Here is a 23,193-nt window from a genome sequence, read left to right as displayed (position 1 = left end):
GGTTTAAGTTAGTGGTTTATGCTAGTGGTTTACGTTAGTGGTTTATGTAGATGGTTTATGTTGGTGGTTTATGTAGATGGTTTATGTTAGTGGTTTACGTTAGTGGTTTATGTAGATGGTTTATGTTGGTGGTTTATGTAGATGGTTTATGTTAGTGGTTTACGTTAGTGGTTTACGTTAGTGGTTTTATGTTGGTGTTTTGTTTTCTAGTTGCTTATCTTTAATGTAATGTTATGCGGTCTTATTTAGCAGAACGGTATTTTGATGATTTATCGTGCTGCTTATGGTTGTGGTTGGTTTTTAAGCTGGTTCTAACTATGCGGTTCGTTTCGTGCGCAGCCCCAGCGATGCATTAGGAGCATGCGGCGGCAGCAGGGCATGCGACTTGATGACAGATACGTTCCGTACTTGCAGATGGCAGGTCTATACCATCTTGCAAGGCTGAACGACCGATGGTTCCGACTAGACGAGGCCCTTGTCAGTGCTTTCGTAGAGCGATGGCGTCCGGAGACGCACACGTTCCACATGCCGTTCGGAGAGTGCACCAGATAGAGTGGCATCAGATAGATCGTGTTCTTCCGCAGTTTGGTGGAGTTCAGCCCATTCCGCATCCCGCCCTGAACATTGACTTTTTGATGTCCAAGGACGGTAGAGGCGGCGATCGATGGTTCCCGTCTACTTTGCAGAAGTGGCATCTCCTTTGGGACTCTCGTCAGGACTGTGTGCTGAGGTTCGACGTTGTAGGCGACCCCGGACCTTCGCATGCGTTCCTTGACTGGTGGCGTCAGCATGGGAAGAGGTTCTTGTCTCCGGAGTCGCAGTTGGGGGATCCTAGAGCAGTTCCCATTCCATTAGAGGCCTCACAGCGCGGTCCGGGGCGAGTTCCTGACATGGATCGTCCTGAGGACGTGCCGGACAGGCGTAGGGTTGAGAGGAGGATGGGTGTGGGGACACGGAGGAGCCAGCGTGAGTGGAGGTGGCCTGACCATGCTGTGCACGATGATTACGACGCCGGTCCCGCTAGAGGCGGAGGGGTCGTGCTGACCATGGGGACGACACCGACGATCAGCATCGGCCCGTTGGTGGGGGTGGTTCAGGGGCTGCTGCATCTGCTGGTACTACCACACACGATCATGGTCATGCAGGTGAGTGGTATGGTACAGGGATGGGTGCCGGGGCTGACACAGGTGACGCTGTACTTGGATCAGGCCCTCTTGGAGATTACTTCGTTGGTGTGCCAGCCGATGACCAGCCTGAGCAGGGGGGACACCTTGGCGCATCTCGGGATCACAGTGGTCAGATTTCATTGGGTCAGACACGCTTGTTGGGGACTTGTTGATCTGAATGAGCCTCCATCCTCATCCGCTGGTCACCAGTTCTGTCTCGGAGGTACTCCTCCATCCGCCTTCACCGCTGCATCAGAGTCTGTCGCAGGGATTTCGGCGACACCCCTGCATGTTGCGCCACCAGCACAGCCTGCCCCACCGGATGACGAGGATGACATCGAGGATGTGGAGCCGTTGATCCGCCGAGGTCAGAGGGCACGGGTACCCCGTCGCTGTGGCACTGGGTCGCACCTGTTTAGATGATTCATGTTTCATGTATTTTTTTCTTTAAAGTTCAATCATGTATGTTAGTGGTTTGTACTTTTTTTCCGATAGTTTGGACAGTTTCTAATATTTAATGTTTATTACTGAATAATATTTTATTTTAATTATTGTCTTTAAATAATACTTCTCCGCTAAGTTAACCCCAAATAAGAGCATTTCAAACAAAGAGGCATGTTAGAGTCTTTTCCGTCATCCTATTTGAAACTCCGTGACAGTGTTATGTCTTGTCACCCATTTTTTCACTCCACCAATTTTGTTCATTTACTTTATTATGTTGTAGTCTGTTCACCTATGTTTTTTTTTATTTCTCTTGTCGGACATTCACTTCGTAGGATCAACGAATCTTGAAACAGTTTAGTCATTATTTTTTTCTTATTAAATTCTGCATCCACGGAAAGTGTTGCATTATACATAAAAAATCAAACCGGTCTGGTTCGACCTATGATTCGTGACCTAGGCCGGGTTGGCGACATAGGCCGCACCTCTTTGGCCGGTTCGGATCTGCCTCGTCCATAGATAAACAGCTCAGTCAGTCTCACAGTAATTCAAACCGGTCTGGTTCGACCTATGATTGCTGTAATTCGAACCAGCCCGGTTCGAATTGCACGGAAACCCTCTCTCTCTATAATTCGAACCACCTTGGTTCGAATTACATTGATTCATAATTCGAACCAGGTTGGTTCGATTTATTAACAAATAAAACAAGCTAATTCGAACTAACCAGGTTCGAATTACTACCATTTTGAGTTCGAACCAACCTGGTTCGAATTATATAAAAATGCGGTCTGGCTTATTGCTGAAACGATTTTTGCTTTGGCGTATTTACGTTAGTTTTCCACTCATTTGGCTTAATATGGTTTTTTGCCCTAGTATTTGTTTTGAGGTACTAAGACAGAAACTAAGACTCAATATCATGTTTGTTAGTTTAGAGACTAGTACTAAAATTTTTGTCTCTGTCTTCAAAATTTTAGTATTTCAGTACCTCCAAAAAGTAGGGACACAGGGGACTAAAATTTTTAGAGATGGAGACTGAAACTTTAATAACATTTTATATCTAAAATACCTTCATTTCAATTAATTAATTCTAATTTTACCCTTTGTACAAATTAAATTAGAATTTCATTCTTATTTTAATTTCTGTCTCCCATTTTGCACCAAACAGAATATTGAGATTTATTTCAATCTCTGTCTCTTAATCTCTGTCTCTCAGTCTCAGTCTTTCTGTCTCTGTCTCTCCACCAAACACTACCTGTAAATTGTTTCTTATTAAATTAAATTATAATTATTGTCTTTCATATACTTTACTTTTTTAAACATGATACGGTCAATAAAAGTTAGATATTAAGCACTACATTTATCTATATGCTCATCCGAAATACTATTCAAATATTTCCTAAAAGCAAGCTATAGCTCCCGTCTAATTGTCAATGGGCTAATATGTTGTGCAACAGGTTTAAGCTATATGAACACTTGATATTCTTATAAATAACATCCTGTATAACATGAAAAAAAATTATGTGTTCAATACAATGAAACTAACAACCATACAACGAAGCTAAGCAAGATTATAAATATAAATTAATATAATATCTTTTATTGATTATACAATTTTATATGGATCACATTGAATTCTGAATCTTTCATACATGTAGTATGAATTCTTGAACTACTAATAAAATCCTATATTTTTTTTAAAAAATTAATAATATTAATATAGTTACACAACATAATTAATACACATTAAAAGAATTCAAAATCTCAAACCATACAAACAACAAATATATTAAGATTTTTATATAAAAAAGCAAAATATGAAAGCTTTGTTTTAATTAGTATATCCAATTATTTAATCTTTCAAGAATCATCTTCTCTCATGGGATCTCCCAACTTCCAAGACAAATTTAATAGATTCTATTGTATTTTAATCCTTAGTATTTGTGTGTTTTTCTTTCTGGGATGACTTTTTTTATATAATTAAAATCATCAAGTTCTCAAACAGCATACAAATCCCATGTTCTGCGTCACAGTATAATCTCTAACCACTTTTTAAAACAAAACTATCCAAATCAAAACAAACAAAAACAACAAAATAAGTAACAATAAAATCAATAACAAATCAGCTATATTATAGGATTCTACCTATCTCTTCCACCCATTTTCTTGGATTTCTCTGTCCTTTTCTCATGCATCTCGCCAATATAACACCTCATTCTTCATCTCATCAAAGTTTAAAATCTTATTTTGAAAAATAATGCTATTTCTTGTTCTTGATATAGTCTATATTGTTACAAAAATAGAGATTCTCATACCTTTTTCTCTCTTTGCTATACCCACCACTGGCCAAGGTTCAAAGCATTGTTTAGTTGTTCCTGGCCATATCCAAATTTGTCTCTAAACTCCAATAATGCAGTCCATAAATTCCACGCTAACCTGCAAGAAAAGAAAAAGCGGTGCATGTTCTCCGTCTCTTCCCTTGGATCATTCGAATCCCTCTCTACCCTCTTTTTTACTAAGTATCCATCCTCAAGCCATTGCATCCTTATTTCGTGCCTGCCTCTCCTTTTTCCATACTTGACTCCACTATTTTATTTCCCGTATCAGCTCCTCAAGTTTTATATTTTTCCCCCTAAATATCATGTTATTGTTGTTGTTAGGAGATAATCTCCCATGAAATAATTGAAATTACCCGCAAGCAATAAAAGTATAGAACTTTTCGAATTCCAACTATCAAGTGTTAGAGAAGAGTCTGTACATCCTCTAGGGGTGAGCTATGTATGGATTCAAGATCTTTGTGTACATAGATCTAGATAATTTTTCTCTCCATTTTAATCACATACCAAACTCATCCTAAAGATAACAATAAGATTAATGGTACCACATATAGAATGAAAGTTATACCAAAGAGTCTTTGATTGTCTCCATAAGTAAAGCTTGAAAAGAAGTGATTGCCTCCTTTCTTCAAATTTTCACCTGCACCCTTTCCATTTTCAGCTCCTCTATTTCCTTCTTTTGCCGAAGCTCCCGTTCTCTCTCCCTCAACGTATCTTGTAAATATTTTTAATATAATTAACATGTCAAAAAAGCTTTTCAAAATAAACTGCCGAGTGAACGCCAGGATACAACTAAAGCAATAAATCAACACAAATAATAGATGCAGAGAATCAGTTACATTATTAAAAAAAAAGTCATCTCTGATATGTATCACAAAAGTGTTAGAGAAACACATTTATACCGGCCGCTCCTCCCTTTTGGCTTTGTTCTCTCAGTTTATAGCATGTTCAGCAGCTTTTAATTCAGATATATACTTATTGAACAAAATCTCTCTATTCTTGTGTCTCACATATTTATATCTTGGGTCATCTCTTAAACAATAGATTTTTTTCTGACTAAAAATGTTGTAATCACCGCTGCATTGCAACAAAACCTACGGTTTCTATTTTCTAATCCTCAAAACGGGTTATGATTTCGTTTCCAGTTAGGTTCTGGCTTAAACTGCTTCTTTGGAGGTAAACTTGCGATTCCAGTGATTTTGCATCTTTGCGGAGCAATTTTACACAAATGAACAACACTCCTCAAAAGAAAGACAAAAGTGGATGAACATAATGTGTACATTCAATAGTTCAAAAAGTTTACACTTGATACACTGAGACCCAATATTCTTATTCTTCAACTTGATATATTGATTAAAATGATCAAAAGTAGAAGAAAACTTTTCTAATTTAATAGGAACATATAACCTATCATAGCTCCATCACTATCAATATCACCATGGTTCTTCTACCATTGCTATCATCACCATTTACCAATTTCACGGAGATGTCTTTTACTGCCACCTTTTCTTAATCATGTAATCTCAATGTTAAAATTTAAAATTATATTATAATAGCAATGATATTTATCACTATTAGATTAATAAAGATAAATTTCAATTATATTAAGGACATAAGGCTCTATATTCTAAATTAATTATGAAAATAAGAATGAACACTATAAGATAAGCCATATGAATAACTAATCTGAATTACCATAATCATTAATTTTAGTATAGAACCATGCAAATAAGAGCAGATTTATTACTGCTATCATGCAAATTTAAATATTCATCAAACAGGGATAGAAATACCAAAGTGTGTAAAAGTGAAAAGTTTATCAACAAACATGAGCATAGAACCATAATAGGAAGGTATAAGTGAAAAATGTAGAGTGTATATTCTTTTGCTATATAAAATGATTCTCACACTAAATGAAATGAAGCAAGAGATGACGACATCAACAACAACATAAGCATAAAAGAACAAAACTTGCATTGCACGTTTTACATAAAGTATAGTCTTTTTCCCTTTTTCTTTTTAGTTCATGTCATAGTTGTCGACTTGGTCACTATTTAAAATATGGTATTTTGAGCTTTGACCTGAATCTATGGTTTTGAATTTATAGAAGTAGAAAATTATTGATTTGACATCTATATATTGACAGTTGATTTTTATGTATCTTATCTAAATCTAACTTCATTTTCTTATACTTGTTTTTTAAGGTTGCCAATAACTTAGTAACTATTGATAACTATTTTTGGTATAGTGAAGAGTGAAATCTTCCAAAGCCATATTGTATAAAAAAATGTCTGAGTAAAATACATTTACACTCACCTACTTTAGAATTGTCCCACTAAATAGGGATGATTTTGTAAATCAAACAGCAAAAATTTTTTTAAATCATACTGATACATATATATCTTTTTTTTTCTTTTTTCTTGTAATATTTTAAGTTATTGATAAAGCATATTAATTTCAACAACAAACAATGCTCAGATATAAAGCACACTCACAAAAACTATAGAAATTCAAAGGTTATCTTCTTCTACTTACAAATTACAATGGTTTAACAAAAACTCTCGGTAGCTAGAAACTTTGCCATGGCTTCCATTCTTCCTGTCCAAAAAGAATAAAAAAATACATAAAAATACCACAAATCTGAACTAACTCAAAGAAAAAATAACATAAAAGAGATTGTTGCAATAAATAAATTTCTATTTTACAACCCTCTAAAATTGCAAAAATATTTTATACCGTTTTCATGAGCTAGCATCAATGTTCACACTCCAACTATAACAAAATTTACTACTTTTTTCTTAAAATTCACCCGCAATGAATTTTATTGATTTAGGACATACAACTAATTTAGTCAAGTGAACCTAAGAGCACAAAAGTCCTCTAATTTACTGATTGTATCATCTCAACAAGGTATTTTTTGGAAAGGTCAAACCCTTCAATCCTAAACTACTAGTTTTCAATCTCATCCGACTTCTTGTTAAGTTTTATCTCTTATTTATTTGAATTTCAAGTATGATGTATATAAATAATGTTTAATAAAATATTAATTTTTATATTTAAAGATTTTCAAATCTCTAGTGCTACTTAGACAAATAATTTCAATCAAAAATACAATTTGACTGCACATGCACCTTTACTTATTTTATGATCTTGTTATTATTATTTGTCTTTGAAGAAAATGACAAGGACACATAATGAAGATATTTGCCTTACGAATAGTACAAGTTTGCATATTATTCTCAAAAGTAATATATATTTTACTCATCTTGTACCAAAAGAATAATTTGTTAATACAATTATTGGCTCAGGTAATGTGATAGAAGGTTCCGAAAGAACTATAATTTTATTCTCTAGAGGAACAAAATTCATAATAAATAATGCACTATTATTTACTAAATCTCTAAGAAACTTGTTGAGTTTTAAGATATTCGCCGAAATAGATATCATATTGAAACCATGAATGAGGGAAATCACGAGTACTTATATATCACAACTCATGTTTCAAATAAAAAGATTATATTAGAAAAGTTATCCTCACTTTCTTTTGGGCTATATTATACTAAAATTAGTACAATTTAATTATATACCATTGTAAACCAAAAGTTTACTAACTCAAATGAATTCATAATTTGGCATGATCGATTGGGTCATCCTGAAACAACCATGATACGGAGAATTATTGAAAACTTCTATGGATATTCACTAAAGAGTAAGAGAATTCTTCAATCTAGTGAATTTTGCTGTGCTGCATGTTCTCAGAAAAAGTTTATTGTAAGGCCATCACCTGTAAAAATTAGATTTGAGTCTTCTGAATGTCTAGAAAGAATTCAAGGAGATATATGTGGACCAATTTATCCACCACGTCGACCATTTAGATACTTTATGGTCCTAATAGACGCATCCTCGAAATGGTCATATATGTGCTTATTGTCTTCTAGCAACTTGGCGTTTGCGAAATTATTTGATTAAATTATTCGATTAAAAATGCATTTTTCAGAAAATCCAATGAAAGCAATTTGTCTTAATAATACTGATGAATTCACTTTCCAAGCCTTTGATGCTTATTATATGGCTAACGGAATAAGTGTTGAACATCTAGTAGCTCATATTCACACACAAAATAGGTTACCAAAATCACTTACTAAATGTCTCCAATTAATTGATAAACCCCTACTTATGAGAACAAATCTCCCTATTTTTTGTTTGAGGGCATGCGATTTTACATGCCGCAACACTTTTTCGTTTGAGGCCAACAAGTTACCATCAATTTTATCCCTTGTAAGTAGTTTTTGGCTAGTAGTCAATTAGGTATATGATATATGTTCCAATTGAGAATTTATGTAGGATATGATTCTTTTTCTATAGTGAGGTATCTTAAGATACAAATAGGAGATGTGTTTAAAGCTCGATTTACAGATTGTCATTTTGATGAATCAAAATTTTCAGCATGAAGGGGAGAGAATAAGCCATTTGAGAAATAACTTAATTGGAATGCATCATCGTTAATGCATCTAGACCCACAATTAGGACAATATGAACTAGAAGTTTAAAAGATTATACATTTGAAAAGAATAAAAAATAAAATGCTTGATGTATTTTCTGATACAAAGAAGATAACCAAATCCTACATACCAGTCGAAAATGCTCCAATTCAAATTGATGTTCTAATTAGACACATGGCTACTGAAACAAGTACACGCCAGAAGCGTGGTAGACCAATTGGTTCCAAAAAAAAATCCTTGCAAAAGAAAAGAGGCATTTGATATTACTAAGACAAATGGTACTCCTGTTGAAAAAGATAAATACACTAAAAGGACACTAACAATTGTCCAAAATTTTGATATAGTGTTGACGCTAGAAGACGTTCAAGTACTTGAAAATTCTTTAAATTGTGAAAATGATGAGATCTCGATAAATTATGTATTTACAGGAAAAAATGGAATCAAAATAAAATAATTATCAATGAAATATTTACATATAATGTGGTATTAAACATCATGCATAAAAGTAAAAATCTTGAGCAAAGAACAATCGAAAAATGTCGACAAAGGAATGATTGGCCAAAATAGGAATAAGCTATGAATGCTGAGTTAGACTCACTTGCAAAACGTGAAGTCTTTGGGCATGTAGTTCGTACATTAGAAGATGTAAAACCAGTTGGATACAGATGGTTATTTAGGAGAAAATAAAATGAAAAAAATGAAGCTATACGCTACAAAGCTTGACTTATGGCACAAGATTTTTCACAAAGGTCCGGTATAGATTATGAAGAAATATATCCCCCTGTCGTAGATGCAATAACATTGCATTATTTGATCAATTTATTCGCATACCATAAACTATATATGCATCTAATGGATATGGTGACAACTTATTTATAAGGATTATTAGATCCTGCTATTTATATGAAAATTCCTGAATGACTAAAGATATCTAAATTATCCAATGAATATTTGCAGCAATTATACTCAATCAAATTGCAAAGATCTTTATATGGTCTAACGCAATCTGGACGAATGTAGTATAATCGTCTTATTGAGTATCTGACCAAAAATGGATTCAAGAATGATGATATTTGCCCATATGTTTTCATAAAAAATCTGCCTATGGATTTATTATAATTGCTGTGTATGTTGATGATTTAAATATTATTGGAACCCCTGAAGTGATTCCAACAATTATAAAATCTCTAAAAGAAGAGTTTGACATGAAAGATCTTGAAAAGACTAAATTTTATCTCGACATTTAGATCGAATATACAAATAATGGGATCTTTATTCATCAAACAACAAATACAAAAAAAAAATCTTGAAGAGATTTTATATGAATAAGTCACATTCATTAAGTGTTGGGAATAAGAATGACCACAATCCAATCAATCATGTGTCAAATAATTTGTTATTGTTATTATATTAAAATATTAATATAATAAAGTCCTTGATTAAATTTAGAGATTTATCATTGTGATAGTGATCATAATATTGGGAGATAAATCTTTTATAATTTAATCTAAATTGTTCTTGGTCATAGGATTATTAAAAAGGACATTAATAATCCGAAAAGATCAATATATATGTAATGGTCTTCATTGGATGAATAGTAATAGATCTCATTTATTAAATTATATATATAGATGGTGCATATAGAGATATGGTCATTGAACTAACTCACTTTGAGAATTCCTAATGGTTATAATAACCGCATATTTGTCAATAGGATATTCTCAAGATGAACATAGTAATAGAGTTTCCTTTTACCTGCGACTGTCATAGTAATTAATGTATTTATTATACTTTGATTCCGAACACCTAATACCCTAGGGTGCTAGTTGAATGGATATTGGGTATGATTAAATACTTGTAGAATTAATGATTAGTCAATAAGGAATCTATCAACTCTCGGTAAAGAGTGAGCTCTATAATTATAATGACTGAGATGAATAAAACATTGGTCAAGGAGATTGAATGAATGAAGAAATGAGTTTCTTAAGTCATTCACAATTCATTATAATAATGGTAACAAGTTAGAGTTTGACAATTAAACCATACTCTAAGTGTTAACCAAGAGCTGAAAAGATAGAAGGAATTATACTTTGTTTTTCTAAGGTTCTTAATAAAAATATATTACTTCATGCTATCGAGTCGTTGAGGAGTGTTGTTAGACACCAACCTTGATTAGTAAATTTAGTATGACTAATTTACTACCCGCTTAGTATTGAACCTATGGGATCACTCACTAACGAGTGTTCTAATCTTTGCTGTAGAATTATTTAATTATTATTTTAATTTGATCAAATAAATAATTATATTAATTCAAATGGAATATTATTATATTCTTTGCTAGCACCAAGAATATAATAATAATATGATAATTGAGAATATTAAATGAGATTTGAGAATAATTAGTTATTCTATTTCTAAACTTGAATTCTAAATTTAGATGAGATCCTAACTGATTTGGTTTCAAATTGAGTTATGATATGATTCATAAATTTGAAAGATTCAGATTTAGAATTTCAAAATATGTTTTAAATTTGAATTGAGATTCAAATTTAAAATCAATAACAAATCTCATACTATATATATGTATGTCAAGAGTACAGGAAAGACACGAGAATAACAAGAGTAGTTTTATTCCTTTACATCTACACATATAAACATATGTGAGCCTGATTCTTGGAGAAGAATTTTATGGCGTGCAAAGAGTTGCAAAAAGGTTCTCAATTTAGATCAGATATCCATTGGTCAAAAAGTTGACAGTAAAGATTGGTCTCGGTGTGGATACGCATAGCGCCTTCATACTATCGAAGGAGAAAGTGATTTTTAGTAGCGTACACAGGTATTTAGATCTGATCTATATATTATATTTTTATTAGAATAAAGTTTAAACACAAAAATAGATCTTTAGGATTACCTTCTTTTCTTCCGCTACGTGTTATGAACACATGGTAATCCTTTAGTGGTATCGGAGCTTTGCCTTTTTTGTGTTTAAATTGTTATTCCTATTTTCTTAAAGTTTGTGAATTAATAGGATTAATTCAACTTATTTTTAAGCATGTGATGTATTTATTTTCATGAGATGATTTTCTAATAAATTAACAGTTAATGTATTTTAATTATTTAATTGTGATTAAATTATCATTCTTTTAATATAAAAATTATATTTATAATCAAATATTTTGTTTGATTTTATTTATATATTAAATTTTATTGTGATTTTGATCACAGTAAAAAGAATAAGATGCAAAATATATTTTATTTGTTTCTTATTTATAAGTGTATATATAAAGGTAAAATTTGATTTGATAATTTTTTAAGACTGAACGTTAGTACATGAAAAATCAAATTTTGATTTGATTGATGTGTTTTGAACATTATAGTTTTAGAAATTAGTTTTTCTAATTTTCTTGATTATAAAGAGCGGCCTGACAACCAAGAGTTTTATGTTCAAGATAATAATCAGTATATATTTGATGTATTAGGGATTTAATTTTATATTTTACCTAGACAACCTAGAAATATAAAATTTAATCCATAAATACTGGTAGAAATTCTCTAATAATGGAGATAAATTCTAAAAGTTAGGAGATTGTCAAAAAAATAAATTTATCTCTTGTTTACAAGGAACAACCTGACAACTAGAAAACTTGTACTCAAAGATGGAATTTATTTATGCATATGATGATGTATAAGGAGAATTAATTTTATACTTAAACCTAGACAACCTAGGAGTATAAAATATAATTCAGTTAAATAATTGTCTGACAACTAGGTAATTATTTGGGATTATAATTATATGGGATATAATTTAATCATGTTTATTTAGAATAGGTATGAGTAACAACTTGACAACTAAGGTACTCATTCACGATTCTAAATAATTTTGCCAGAAATATAGATTTCTTGATTTACTTTTATATTTTAAATTTTTAAATATGTCAATTTTTCGTATGACATACTTGAAAGTAATAAATTGGTTATACATTGAGAATTGTTCTTATGTATGAAAGGGTTATCATGGACATGATAATCCTATTGAAATAATATTGTCCAATAAAATTGGTGATGGAATAGTAAGTACTTGTGAAGTATCTAAAATATTATTTTACTACAATATGAGTTGTTTTGATAACCATAAGTTCTAATTTCAAAAGTATGTACCCACTATTTATTACTGAACATCTTTAGAAGATGTATAGTGCCCAAAGTAAGATAGTATGACTATCAAAGATTTTATTTAAACTAGTGAGAGTATTAGGCAATATATTTTGAATTAAACAACTTTAAAAGTTGAAATGCCATTAAGCAAATGGATTTTGCGAGAATTGTTCTTGCAAGCATTTTTTGAGATTTATTTTGTTACAAACAATTTATAATTGGCCTTAATATAATTAAGATTTGTGATCTTTTTGAAAAAACTCAATATGAGTATTGAGGATGCGAATCAAAATTGGTACATTAAATTGGGATGCACGGATTTTAAGATATTAAATAATGTTGACAAGAAGAGGTTGTATTCTTTTTCTCTTGGTCAAGTTTTTGTCCCTATTAGATTTTTCTTAACAATGTTTTTAGCGAGGCAATTCTCATCACAAAAAGTATTGTACTCTTTTTTCTTCATTAAAATTTTTTTATTGTGTTTTTTTTAATAAAATTTTAATAAGGCATATTCCTAATGAACATCCAAGAGGGAGTGTTACAATATAGATGTCTATCAATTAAACACCCATGGTTTATTTCTCCAATCAAAATTATTTAGGCGGTTCAAACTTCTACCAGTGAATGGTACAAAGTTTTAAAGTTGGACTGAACATTAATGAAGGTTAAAAAAGTGAACTTTGCACATATATAAATAATAGGAGTATGGTTGGAGACCAAACACACAAGAAAAACAAAACACTTCTCTCTATATATGTTCGTTCCAACATACGAAAAAATGAATTATCAAAAAACATAAATTATCTGTTATATTGAGATAACAACATTAAAAAATAATATTAAAATTCTTTATTTATATTTTTTATTTATATTATTTATTTATTTATTTATTTTACAACAATATATAGTTTTATACTTGATGACTAGTTGGTAATTTTTTTTTTTTCGGAAAGGCAAATGAATTTTATTCAATTGGAACAAAATTATAGTCACCAAAAAAAAATTGGGACAAAATTATAATGTGATCCAAAATAATAACATAAAGATAAGTAACTTTTAACATTCACATAAAATAATTATATTAAATAATTCAAATAATAATTTCATATTCATTTTTTGTGATTATATAACTTAAAACAACCCTTTTTTTCATATATTTCAGACACAATAAATTATCTTAAAATAACTTCAGTTAAAATATCCAAACAAATTAATTATCTCATATAATCAATTGTTTTAAACAATTATACAAATAAAAATTATTAAAATAAACTTAATTTTTTAACATTTCTAATCATTCTTGGCCTATATTGCTAATCTAAGTGCCCAATGCAAGAAACTAATGATCAGCTTCGTGTACCAATGAATTATGTTTTACTCATACTAGCTGCACTTTCCCAAATTCTTATAACCAAATCACAGAATGACAGTTCAGAGCATATTAGGAACACATTGGTGATAAACGGAAGTATTGCAACGCACCAACTTAAAATTAGATTTTGTCATGTTCATATTATGATGCGGTACAGATTACAACAAATGGAAAGTTACACTAAGACATCAACTACAGCATCCAACACTATAATAATGTAGTCACTACAAAAATAATCATCGCTGTGCACCATACACTTGGGTGGAGTCATACTGATAAGTAGGCTGAGGGGACAATGTCTTGCCATATGCAGCGGGAGCACTCGCTTGTACAGCCGCATAACCAGCAGACTGAGGATTAGACTGCTCATAGCCAATCTGAGTTGGTGCAGGTTGAACATAACCTGGCTGACCACTTGGTGCTGCACTATACGTGGTTGCAGTGCCACTGGCATAAGCAGGATCTTGGGGTGCTTGGTAGCCATAACCTGCATTGTTGTTAGGAGCCTGCTGGTCGGGGTAAGCTTGCTGTGCAGAAGGGTACGACCCATAACCACTAGGAGCAACTTGCGCATAACTTGCAGCTGGCTGGGAAACCGGCTGACCATAACCAGGTTGTACAGTGGGTGGAGCATAAACTGGGCCAGATGCAGGCGGTGGGTGGCTATAGTTATCTGCAGCTGGAGCAGACCCATAAGAAGGATATGATGCTTGAGTTGGCCCAGAGGATGCATACGGATATGGCTGTTGCGTTGCCATATTTGTGCCATATGATTGGGCAGGAGTAGAGCCCTGATATGGCATATCCCCTGGTTGAGCAGCTCTAGGATGACCATAAGATTGAGGAGGCTGCCCCTGTGGTGGCATGCCATATAATGGTGGCTTGCCATACTGCTGCGGTGCACCATAACTAGGTTGGGCCCCAGCCTGAGGGTAGGCTGGTTGAGTGTTCATGTGTCCTCCATAGGGATGCTGGGAAGGAGCACGATTTTCAAACTTGGAATCATCATATCCTTGTCCATAACCTTGTTGAGGAAGCCCTGCCTGTGCATAAGGTGGCTGATGACCATAATCATGGGTTTGCGGCTGTCCATAATTATAATTTGCTTGTGCTGGGGATGGGCCCATAGAAGGTACAGGGGAAGGACCAGCACCATGCGGAGGGACAGAACCAGGGTGCTGGGAGGATGGAGGAGCATCAATATGACCCCCTTGCCCTCCATAATACTCGTAACCACCGTTGTGTGGGGGTGGCCCCTGCATGCCATGGTGAGGCCTTTGCTCCCAACCAGAACCATAGCCACTCCTAGGGGCCATATGTTGAGGATAATTTCCATACGGTGCAGGAGGATAAGACTGATTATGAGAAGGATATGGACCACGATGCTGATAATCATATGCTGTTGGGTGGCCAAAATGAGAACCTCGTTGCCCCCACTGGGGATGGCCACCAGATCCACGGGGTGGACGATAGCCCTGCTGCCCATAACCACCAGTTGATGCCCTGACAGGCTATTCATGCAAAACACAAGGCAGAAGTCAGTAAATAGAAAAATAACTTAATGAGAACAATAGCTCAAGTCAATATGCTGTCTAGAGGTAGGTTTGGTTTTCAGGCAGAATTGTATCATAATTTTCAAATAAATGAGAACACAGCAATATTCATGCCCATTAATCTTTCCTGACCAGTTGAGCACCTACATCAGTGGATGATTACAGCAACAAGGATAAACATTGTATTATACCAAAACACAGTTGAAATATGTTGAACTATACATTTAAAATTAGTGGCAAGAAGTCAAATAGATTAATTTTATCATCATAATATCATACACTAGGCACAACAAGTCATAAGAACTAAATTTTAAGAACTACTATAATGATGAGCTGGAAGTGTCTTGAACTGATGAAATAACCAGGCTGTTGAAATAATATAAAATCTGTAGCATGCCATGCATCTCAACTCAACCGAAGCCAATCAACTAAATGCATAAAATCACACCATATGATTGATATTACCAGTTATACTAGAAAAAAGATCTCACCTCAGCAAACAACGTATGAAAAAAGAGGAAGCCTGACAGTGCCAAAAGGAAAAATCAAAATGCACTAGATTTGAATGTATTATCACCAGTAACTAGCTAAAGATAACCAATATTAGAAGAGATTATACAATCATAGTTGAGTAATGGCACCTAACATACTATCATGTTATAATAAAATTGATCTAAAACAGCATATAGCAGAGACGCCTATAGAAGAGAATGAAGTGCAAATTTTAATGGATACAGAGCATTAAGTAGATTAAGGGAATCACATCAGAGCATTCAACATTCAAAATAAATTCAATTGCCATATAGGATCAACACGGTTATTCTAAACTTTCATACTTACAACACTCAAAACTCAATCCAATATTTAGTCCTTTCAAACAAGTGAATCATTAGGTCAAAGATATGTTAGGTACAATAACACAATATACTTCAACTCATCTCTGATCACATGACAACTACAATAGCAATTTCCCAGACCTCAGTGAACACCATAGGACATGAGTTGTTCAATTTAGTATTTTCATTACAGAATTAAATAGACACGCAGGAGTACAACTCCAACACAGTTATAAGCATTAGACGTCATAACTTCACCAAGAATGACTCTTTCCTTCGATCTCATGCAAATCACACAGCAGCTCTATTTGAGCACCAAGGCCAGCACAACAGTCTTACTGAATCATGATTTTTAACTTTTAAGTCTTGAAGCAATCTTACCAACCATTAAACATCCTGCAATCCGAGGTTCTAATGCCTGCCACCTCTCTTCAGTGGATGAGAGTGAATATGTTGTCTATGCTACATCAAGAAAGCAATGCTGACCCCAGGGAAAAGGCAATAGCCAAATCTGCAGTTTTAAATCCAACCAATTCGAAATTGGCACCTTCAAGATAAATAAATTATTCAACTGACATCGTGGTTTACACATACGATCTCCCTAGACCATTTTAATTGACGTTGGCATGGATTATTGATCAATTTCCAAACTCAAACACCCTTCAGGTGATCTATCTCACTTGTATGGCAAAATTGATAAACAGTTCCATAAATGGATCATACAGGCACACTACACAGGAATATCTAGATCCCTATTTTACAAAGATTCTTATCCACAAACAATCATTCTTCAATGTTCAAGGATTTTGCATGGCAGTTTCAACTTAAGTAACAAGTTGACCTTGTAATTATAGAAAATTTGTAAAATCAACCACCAACTATGCATGCTTTCAAGAAGGTGCAAATAATGACATCCTTCTACATAGTACTTCTAGTAGTTCAGCGTTTCTCAAAAACAAAACTCTACAATAAATGTATTAAGCTATTACCCAATAACTCCAGTGAAAGGTGATGTATACATCTCAGTTACCTATTCAAATCACTGAAGAAACAAAAGTTGGTATGAATAAGAGTACGAACGCAATAGTACAAGATTAAAAGGTTGCTCCAAATCAGCAAAAATTAATATGCAAATTGTTCTCAGATTCAATAGGAGACCAAGCTAATTCATGAGTTGTATCTAAACATAGAGCCATGACATAAATATTGTGATAAGAACAAACAGCATTAACCTTTGAGACAATGCAAAATTATAAGCATCAATGAAAGAACTATTAAGCACAACTGTCCACTAAATTACTAATATTGTCTCAGCACGGGATATAGAAAGAGAATAAAAAACAAACCTGACTCATGACTTCTTTTATCAATTCTTGAGCAATTTCAATTTGTCTCCTATCCCCAGTGACTTGGACAGTCCTTTCTTTAGAATCATCTCCTTCTGGAAGATGTTGAGGTATCAACTACATAAGGTAAAAAGAATATCAGGCTCCAAAAATAACATGAAATGTACAAAATTCTAGTAAAATCTCAATACTATGAATCACCCAAAAAGAATCTTTTTGGGTGATTCATTTTTTTTTCTATAATACAGGAAGCAGTGCTCTTGTTAAATGGAGCATACTCTTGAACTACACAACGCCCAACTTTTAATATATATTATTGTATCAAATGGAATAGAACCGAAAGCGGTACATGGTAAACGATAACAACTACCTGGATGCGTGCCCCAGATTTCGTTTGCAGACCTTTAATTGTTTCCCCACCTCTCCCTATGATTAAACCCACCTGCATGCATAAAAATAAAGTGTGACTCAGTTGGAATATGCATCAAGACAAAAAAAAAGAAATCTAAGAATATAAATAAATTATCAGCTTATCACCTTTTCATTTGGAACTTGTAACTGAATTTGTTCAGACCCCATAGTAGCTTGAGCAGGAGAAAGGCCACGAGCTACAAGGGCAGGAGAGCCCCCAGCATCTGCCTGTAGAATCCCCAAAAAGGTAAATAATGTGTAGAACATGGTAAAGAAAAAAAAGGAGACCAACTCTTCCAATTGGTTACAGCATCTGACCTCCGCAATCACAGCACTTATCAGCTTTTCTGCTTTATCTATACTTTCCGAACTTCCTATCAGTTCCACAGACCTAGTTGCAGCTTGAGGGTCTGCATCAGCATCCCTAGTGATCTGAATCTTGGCACCAGAATTATATTGCAGGTATTTTATTGTATCTCCAGCCTTTCCAATAAGTACACCAACCTTAAACACAAAGGTAATATATCTTATCAAGGAAACTGCTTTCCAAATAGTTATATTAATTATTAAAAGGTCAATTCCAAAGAACAGAAGATGGGTTCCAGTGAGGACATAAGAAAGCATATATGGGCGTCTATTTCAGTGTATCATCATCAATTTTTGCTAAAACCTTTGGATGATGATGATGATGATGATGATGATCATTATCATTATCATTATCATTATAATAATAATAATGATAATGATAATGATAATGATAATGATCATCATCATCATCATCATCATAATAATAATAATAAGTAAAGAAGGTTGTGAATTGTGATCACTCATCATTATGGTAAATGACCTAAAACTTAACAATCGAAAAGCCTCGGACTCAACGCCAGAATGCAAAAAGGATAGCCAAACTGGATTTGGACATAAAACAAAAAATACCAATTATGTAAATAAGCCAAATGTATGCATCTATCTACATGAATTGGAATACCTTATTGTTAGGAACATCAATTCTCCGGGTTGTGGTCTCAGTGGCAGATGTAAGTTGATTTCGGCCAGGAGAAGCATCTTGCTAAAAGCAAGTAAAACAGAAACCAAACAAAGAAAACGATGCCCTTTAGAGTGAAATACAGATAGGTAAAAGCAATTACAATGTTTTTCTCCACAACATGTCTTACTAGCCTCACAATATAAAGCAGCTTTATAATCCGCACCTTATCAGAGGGAATCTCCACATTCTCTGAAGCATTGTCAACTGAATCCGGTTCCTTATCCCCAGCGGTAGCGTCTTGCTCGGCTGAATCCTTAGCCGGTTCTTCAGTTTCTTTAGGAGGTCCCTCTGCCTTTTCATGTGCATCCTCAGCAGGCACCTCCTGGCCCTCAGCTGGCTCATCCCGGGACTCAGCTGGCTCGGCAACTTCACCAGAACCTTGTTCATTTGCAGTCGTCTCTGAATCATTCTTGGGCTCAGCAGGTTCACCATCCTCTGTAACAGCACTCTCTAAATCAACTCTTTCCACTGTTTCTTCCGCAGGCTTGTGAGACTGCTCCTCCTGATGCCCATTTGCATTTGCACTAGCTGTTAAAAAGACACAGAAACATGTTCTTCGCCACATCATTAACAAAATCAATAATTTAGTTGATATGATAATTACATCATCAATTATACAGATTCAGAGTCGAAGTTGGCATCACTGTATGAAAATTGTGTGAGGCGCGAGATAAAGAGAGGAATAAAGTACCTAGGTCGTCGTCAAGGCGAGGGCGCTTGTTGTCGCCTTCGTCGGAAACCGCGGCATCGGCGTTGTTATCGTCAGGGTTGGATTTGGGATTAGATTCGGTAGGCTCAGAATCGAGATCTTCGAACTTGCGTTTGCAATCGGAGGGAAGAGGGCTGGCAGAAGGTGCAACAACTTCTTCCTCCGCCATTGAGCTGCGGTGTTTGGGAGAGAGAGTGGTTACGCTTGGAGGATTTTACAGTGACGAAAAGAAATGAGAGGTTCGATGGAGGGAGAAGACAGAAGAGAAGAGATTGGGATATTTTGCGGGAAAAAGGAAGGAGGGTGTGCCACTGAGTGGCTCAGACTTTAGGGTTACGACTCTGCGCTTCACAGTTTGCACGCCACTCACGGAGACCGAGGTGGGCTAAACCCTCTGCTCCTTTTTTCACCACCGTCTTGTTCCCTATTTTTGGGTTCCAATTCTTAGTGGATCGGCCCAATCATTCTCGTAGTTGTCAGTATGTCCAAAAACCAGTAGCTGACAGTACACCAAAAAAAAAAAACGAGAAGCTGACATCACCCAACACATAATTAAGAAACACGCTAGAAAATAGAGAGACATCCATAAAATATTAAAATCCGATTAATAAGGTTTTTTATCTAATTAACATTAGCAAAAGCATTGTTACAATCAAAATATATACTTGGAGAAATAGTAAAGGAAAAACGAAATAAAAGCTATAACACTAATATAACAACAAAGCATTTTCTTAATGAATAAAATCAGGAAGTAGGTTGTCAAATATCTCCCTATAAACAACCGTAATTATGGGATTTGACACTCTCATTGTTATCCATGATCAAGACCTTGAGACCTAAAGTATTATTTATTCTAGACTGCGCAATATATAACTTATTTATAGGGGGTGAGTATGGGTAGTGGGTACTTAGTTACTCGTTTAAATCCGAACCGAATTAATTAAATTGATTTTGAAATCAACGGGTAATCAGGTTTAATTCAAATCAAATCAATGACTTTTGTTAGTGATTGGTTCGAGTATCAGTTTTGGGGTGCGAAACCCAAACCAACCCTCAAACCCAATCACATATTAATTAAATAAAAAAAATAAAAATATGTATATCGCTTTTTCATTAGACAATGATTATTCATTATTAATAGGTTTGGATTTTAATGAGTTCAGCTTTTAATGTATTTGGTATTTAATATGTTTGGATTATTTCTATTGATGTTACATGTTTATTGTAATTGTTGAATTTTTAAAATAAAAATTGGTTTTTATTTATGAATTTCAAAGTCATTGGGTACACAATTATCTGAACCGAACCAATCCGTTCTTAATCGGTTTGGTTTGGTTCGAGTACATATACAAAAAATATAAATCCAAATTAAACCGAACCAATTACATTTTGATCGGTTCAGTTCTAATTTTACCATAAACTCAAACCAAATCGACACGTGCTCACCTTTAACTGACTATGCATAAACACGGGTCTAAAAAGATAAACACTAAGGGTGTTTGTGGTTCAAAGATTAAATTTTATTACCAAGTAATCTCATTCCTAGGCATTATATTCTTAGGAATGAGATCACTTGGAATATATGATTCCCATATTTGGTTGTAAAATTTAATACATTGGAATATTATGTAATAATCCTAGGAATGACAAAATTTTTGTTTGGTTGAGTTTAAATATCTTGGTCATATTATGTAATATGTCAAAATTACCCTTAATCATTCAAATTAAAATATTAATGACTAAAAGTTAAATATTTTTTAAATTTACTAAAATACCCCTAATAACAAATATCTTAGTTAAAACTATTATTGATTCTAAATTTTTTTAAATTTACTAAAATTAAATTTTTTCAAATTTACTAAAATACCTCTAATAACAAATATGTTTAGTTAAAATTATTATTGATTTTAATTTTTTTAAATTTACTAAAATATCCCTAATAACAAATATGTTTAGTTAAATTATTATTGATTCTAAATTTTTTACTAAAATACCCCTAATAACAAATATGTCTAGTTAAAATTATTATTGACTCTAAATTTTTTTAAATTTACTAAAATACCCCTAATATCAAATATCTTTAGTTAAATTATTATTGATTCTAATTTTTTTAAATTTACTAAAATATTCCTAATAACAAATATCTTTAGTTAAATTATTATCGACTCTAAATTTTATGTCTACTAATAAATTTACTATAATACCCTTAATAACAAATGTTTAATTAAAATCAATTTTATCATAATTAAGTTAGTGACTATGACAATGTAAAAGGAGCAGTGTTCATCTCAGATGATCCTCAACTAACTGAATGGCAGCATCTCTATTCTCCTAGCATTGTAATTACTTCCAAAGATGCAAAATCTGTGATCAATTATACACAAAGCAACAAAAATCCAAAATCCACCATCAATTTTCAACAAACATTTCTTGTAATCAAGCCATCACCAGTTGCTACACATTCTAGTTCAAGAGGAACTTTAACTAGTTTTCCATGGATCTTAAAACCTGATATAATGGCATCAGGAACTAGGGTTTTAGCTACTTATATTCCTCACAAAACAACAGCAAAAATTGGCACAAATGTCTTCCTATCAACTCACCATAATTTTCAATAAAAATTCAAAAATAGCAATATTTAAAGCAATTTCTTCAAAAATGGCAAAAGTTCTCCCGGTTGAAGTTGGAACACCATGTCGATCAGACTATTGTCCCTTAGAATGCTAAGGCCAGCCTTCATTCTATCATCACCGCTCAAACCAAGAACATCTCTCAACAGTGCCATTAGCTTCATTTTGCACTCAGCTCCTTCTTTCTCATGCTTAAAACAAGAAACTATATCAACTAAAACGGCTGTGTGTTCTTGATAAGCACCTTTCATATCTCTCATTGATTCTACTACTATGTCAATCACTTCCTCACTTTTGCTCCCTCTTTTTCTTTTATTCCTTTCTATATATGAAGCACTAGGAGCAGCAGAAGCACCGGGAGCAACAGGAACACCAGGAGTTGGAGGCTCCTAAAAATTGAAAGCAACACCAGCAGGAACATCAGAAGATTATTCAATATTGATAAAAATGAAGAACAAGTAGCCTAACTGATTATACATGCTCTACACTTGTATATACAAGCATTATCTCTGCCTTGGCCAGCAAGACTAACAACATTAACTAACAAAACAGAACTTAATAGAATATTAACTACCCTGATTCTAATTCTGTTTGCATAATTACATTCATATTCTTTTTTTCTTTGTTATTATATTCCACAGAAATGAAGATCAGTATTTCTATCTAACTGCTAAACATGATGGAAATAGTT

At 33.6% G+C, this 23,193-nt stretch overlaps 1 protein-coding gene across 2 annotated transcripts; it reads right to left on the bottom strand.

The window, feature by feature from the left end:
* Positions 1-14,049: 14,049 nt before the first annotated feature.
* Positions 14,050-20,243, bottom strand: LOC107488369 (uncharacterized). 2 transcript variants are annotated; one of them, XM_016109112.3, is made up of 8 exons: positions 19,855-20,243; positions 19,327-19,691; positions 19,104-19,184; positions 18,434-18,619; positions 18,242-18,343; positions 18,072-18,146; positions 17,705-17,821; positions 14,050-15,480 (listed from the first exon to the last, which is right to left on the bottom strand). In XM_016109112.3, exons 1-8 carry the CDS (start codon positions 20,039-20,041, stop codon positions 14,206-14,208), a joined length of 2,388 nt encoding a protein of 795 aa, XP_015964598.1. In that variant the 5' UTR covers positions 20,042-20,243; the 3' UTR covers positions 14,050-14,205. The 2 variants fall into 2 exon arrangements, with proteins under 2 accessions (XP_015964598.1, XP_015964599.1); XM_016109113.3 differs by having other exon boundaries at positions 18,075-18,146.
* Between the last annotated feature and the right edge of the window lie 2,950 nt (positions 20,244-23,193).

The sequence above is a fragment of the Arachis duranensis genome, chromosome 5 (assembly GCF_000817695.3).
Source record: "Arachis duranensis cultivar V14167 chromosome 5, aradu.V14167.gnm2.J7QH, whole genome shotgun sequence".
Taxonomy (NCBI): Eukaryota; Viridiplantae; Streptophyta; class Magnoliopsida; order Fabales; family Fabaceae; genus Arachis; species Arachis duranensis.
The sequence above is the reverse complement of the archived record's forward strand: the minus strand, read 5'-3'. Positions and strand labels throughout refer to the sequence as shown.

Coding starts and splice junctions, on each gene's coding strand:
- LOC107488369 (XM_016109112.3), bottom strand. CDS start 20,041: ATGGCGGAGGAAGAAGTTGTTGCACCTTCTGCCAGCCCTCTTCCCTCC. Junction 19,692..19,854: donor TCGCCTTGACGACGACCTAG/GTACTTTATTCC, acceptor TCTTTTTAACAG/CTAGTGCAAATGCAAATGGG. Junction 18,620..19,103: donor TTGATGTTCCTAACAATAAG/GTATTCCAATTC, acceptor TTTGTGTTTAAG/GTTGGTGTACTTATTGGAAA.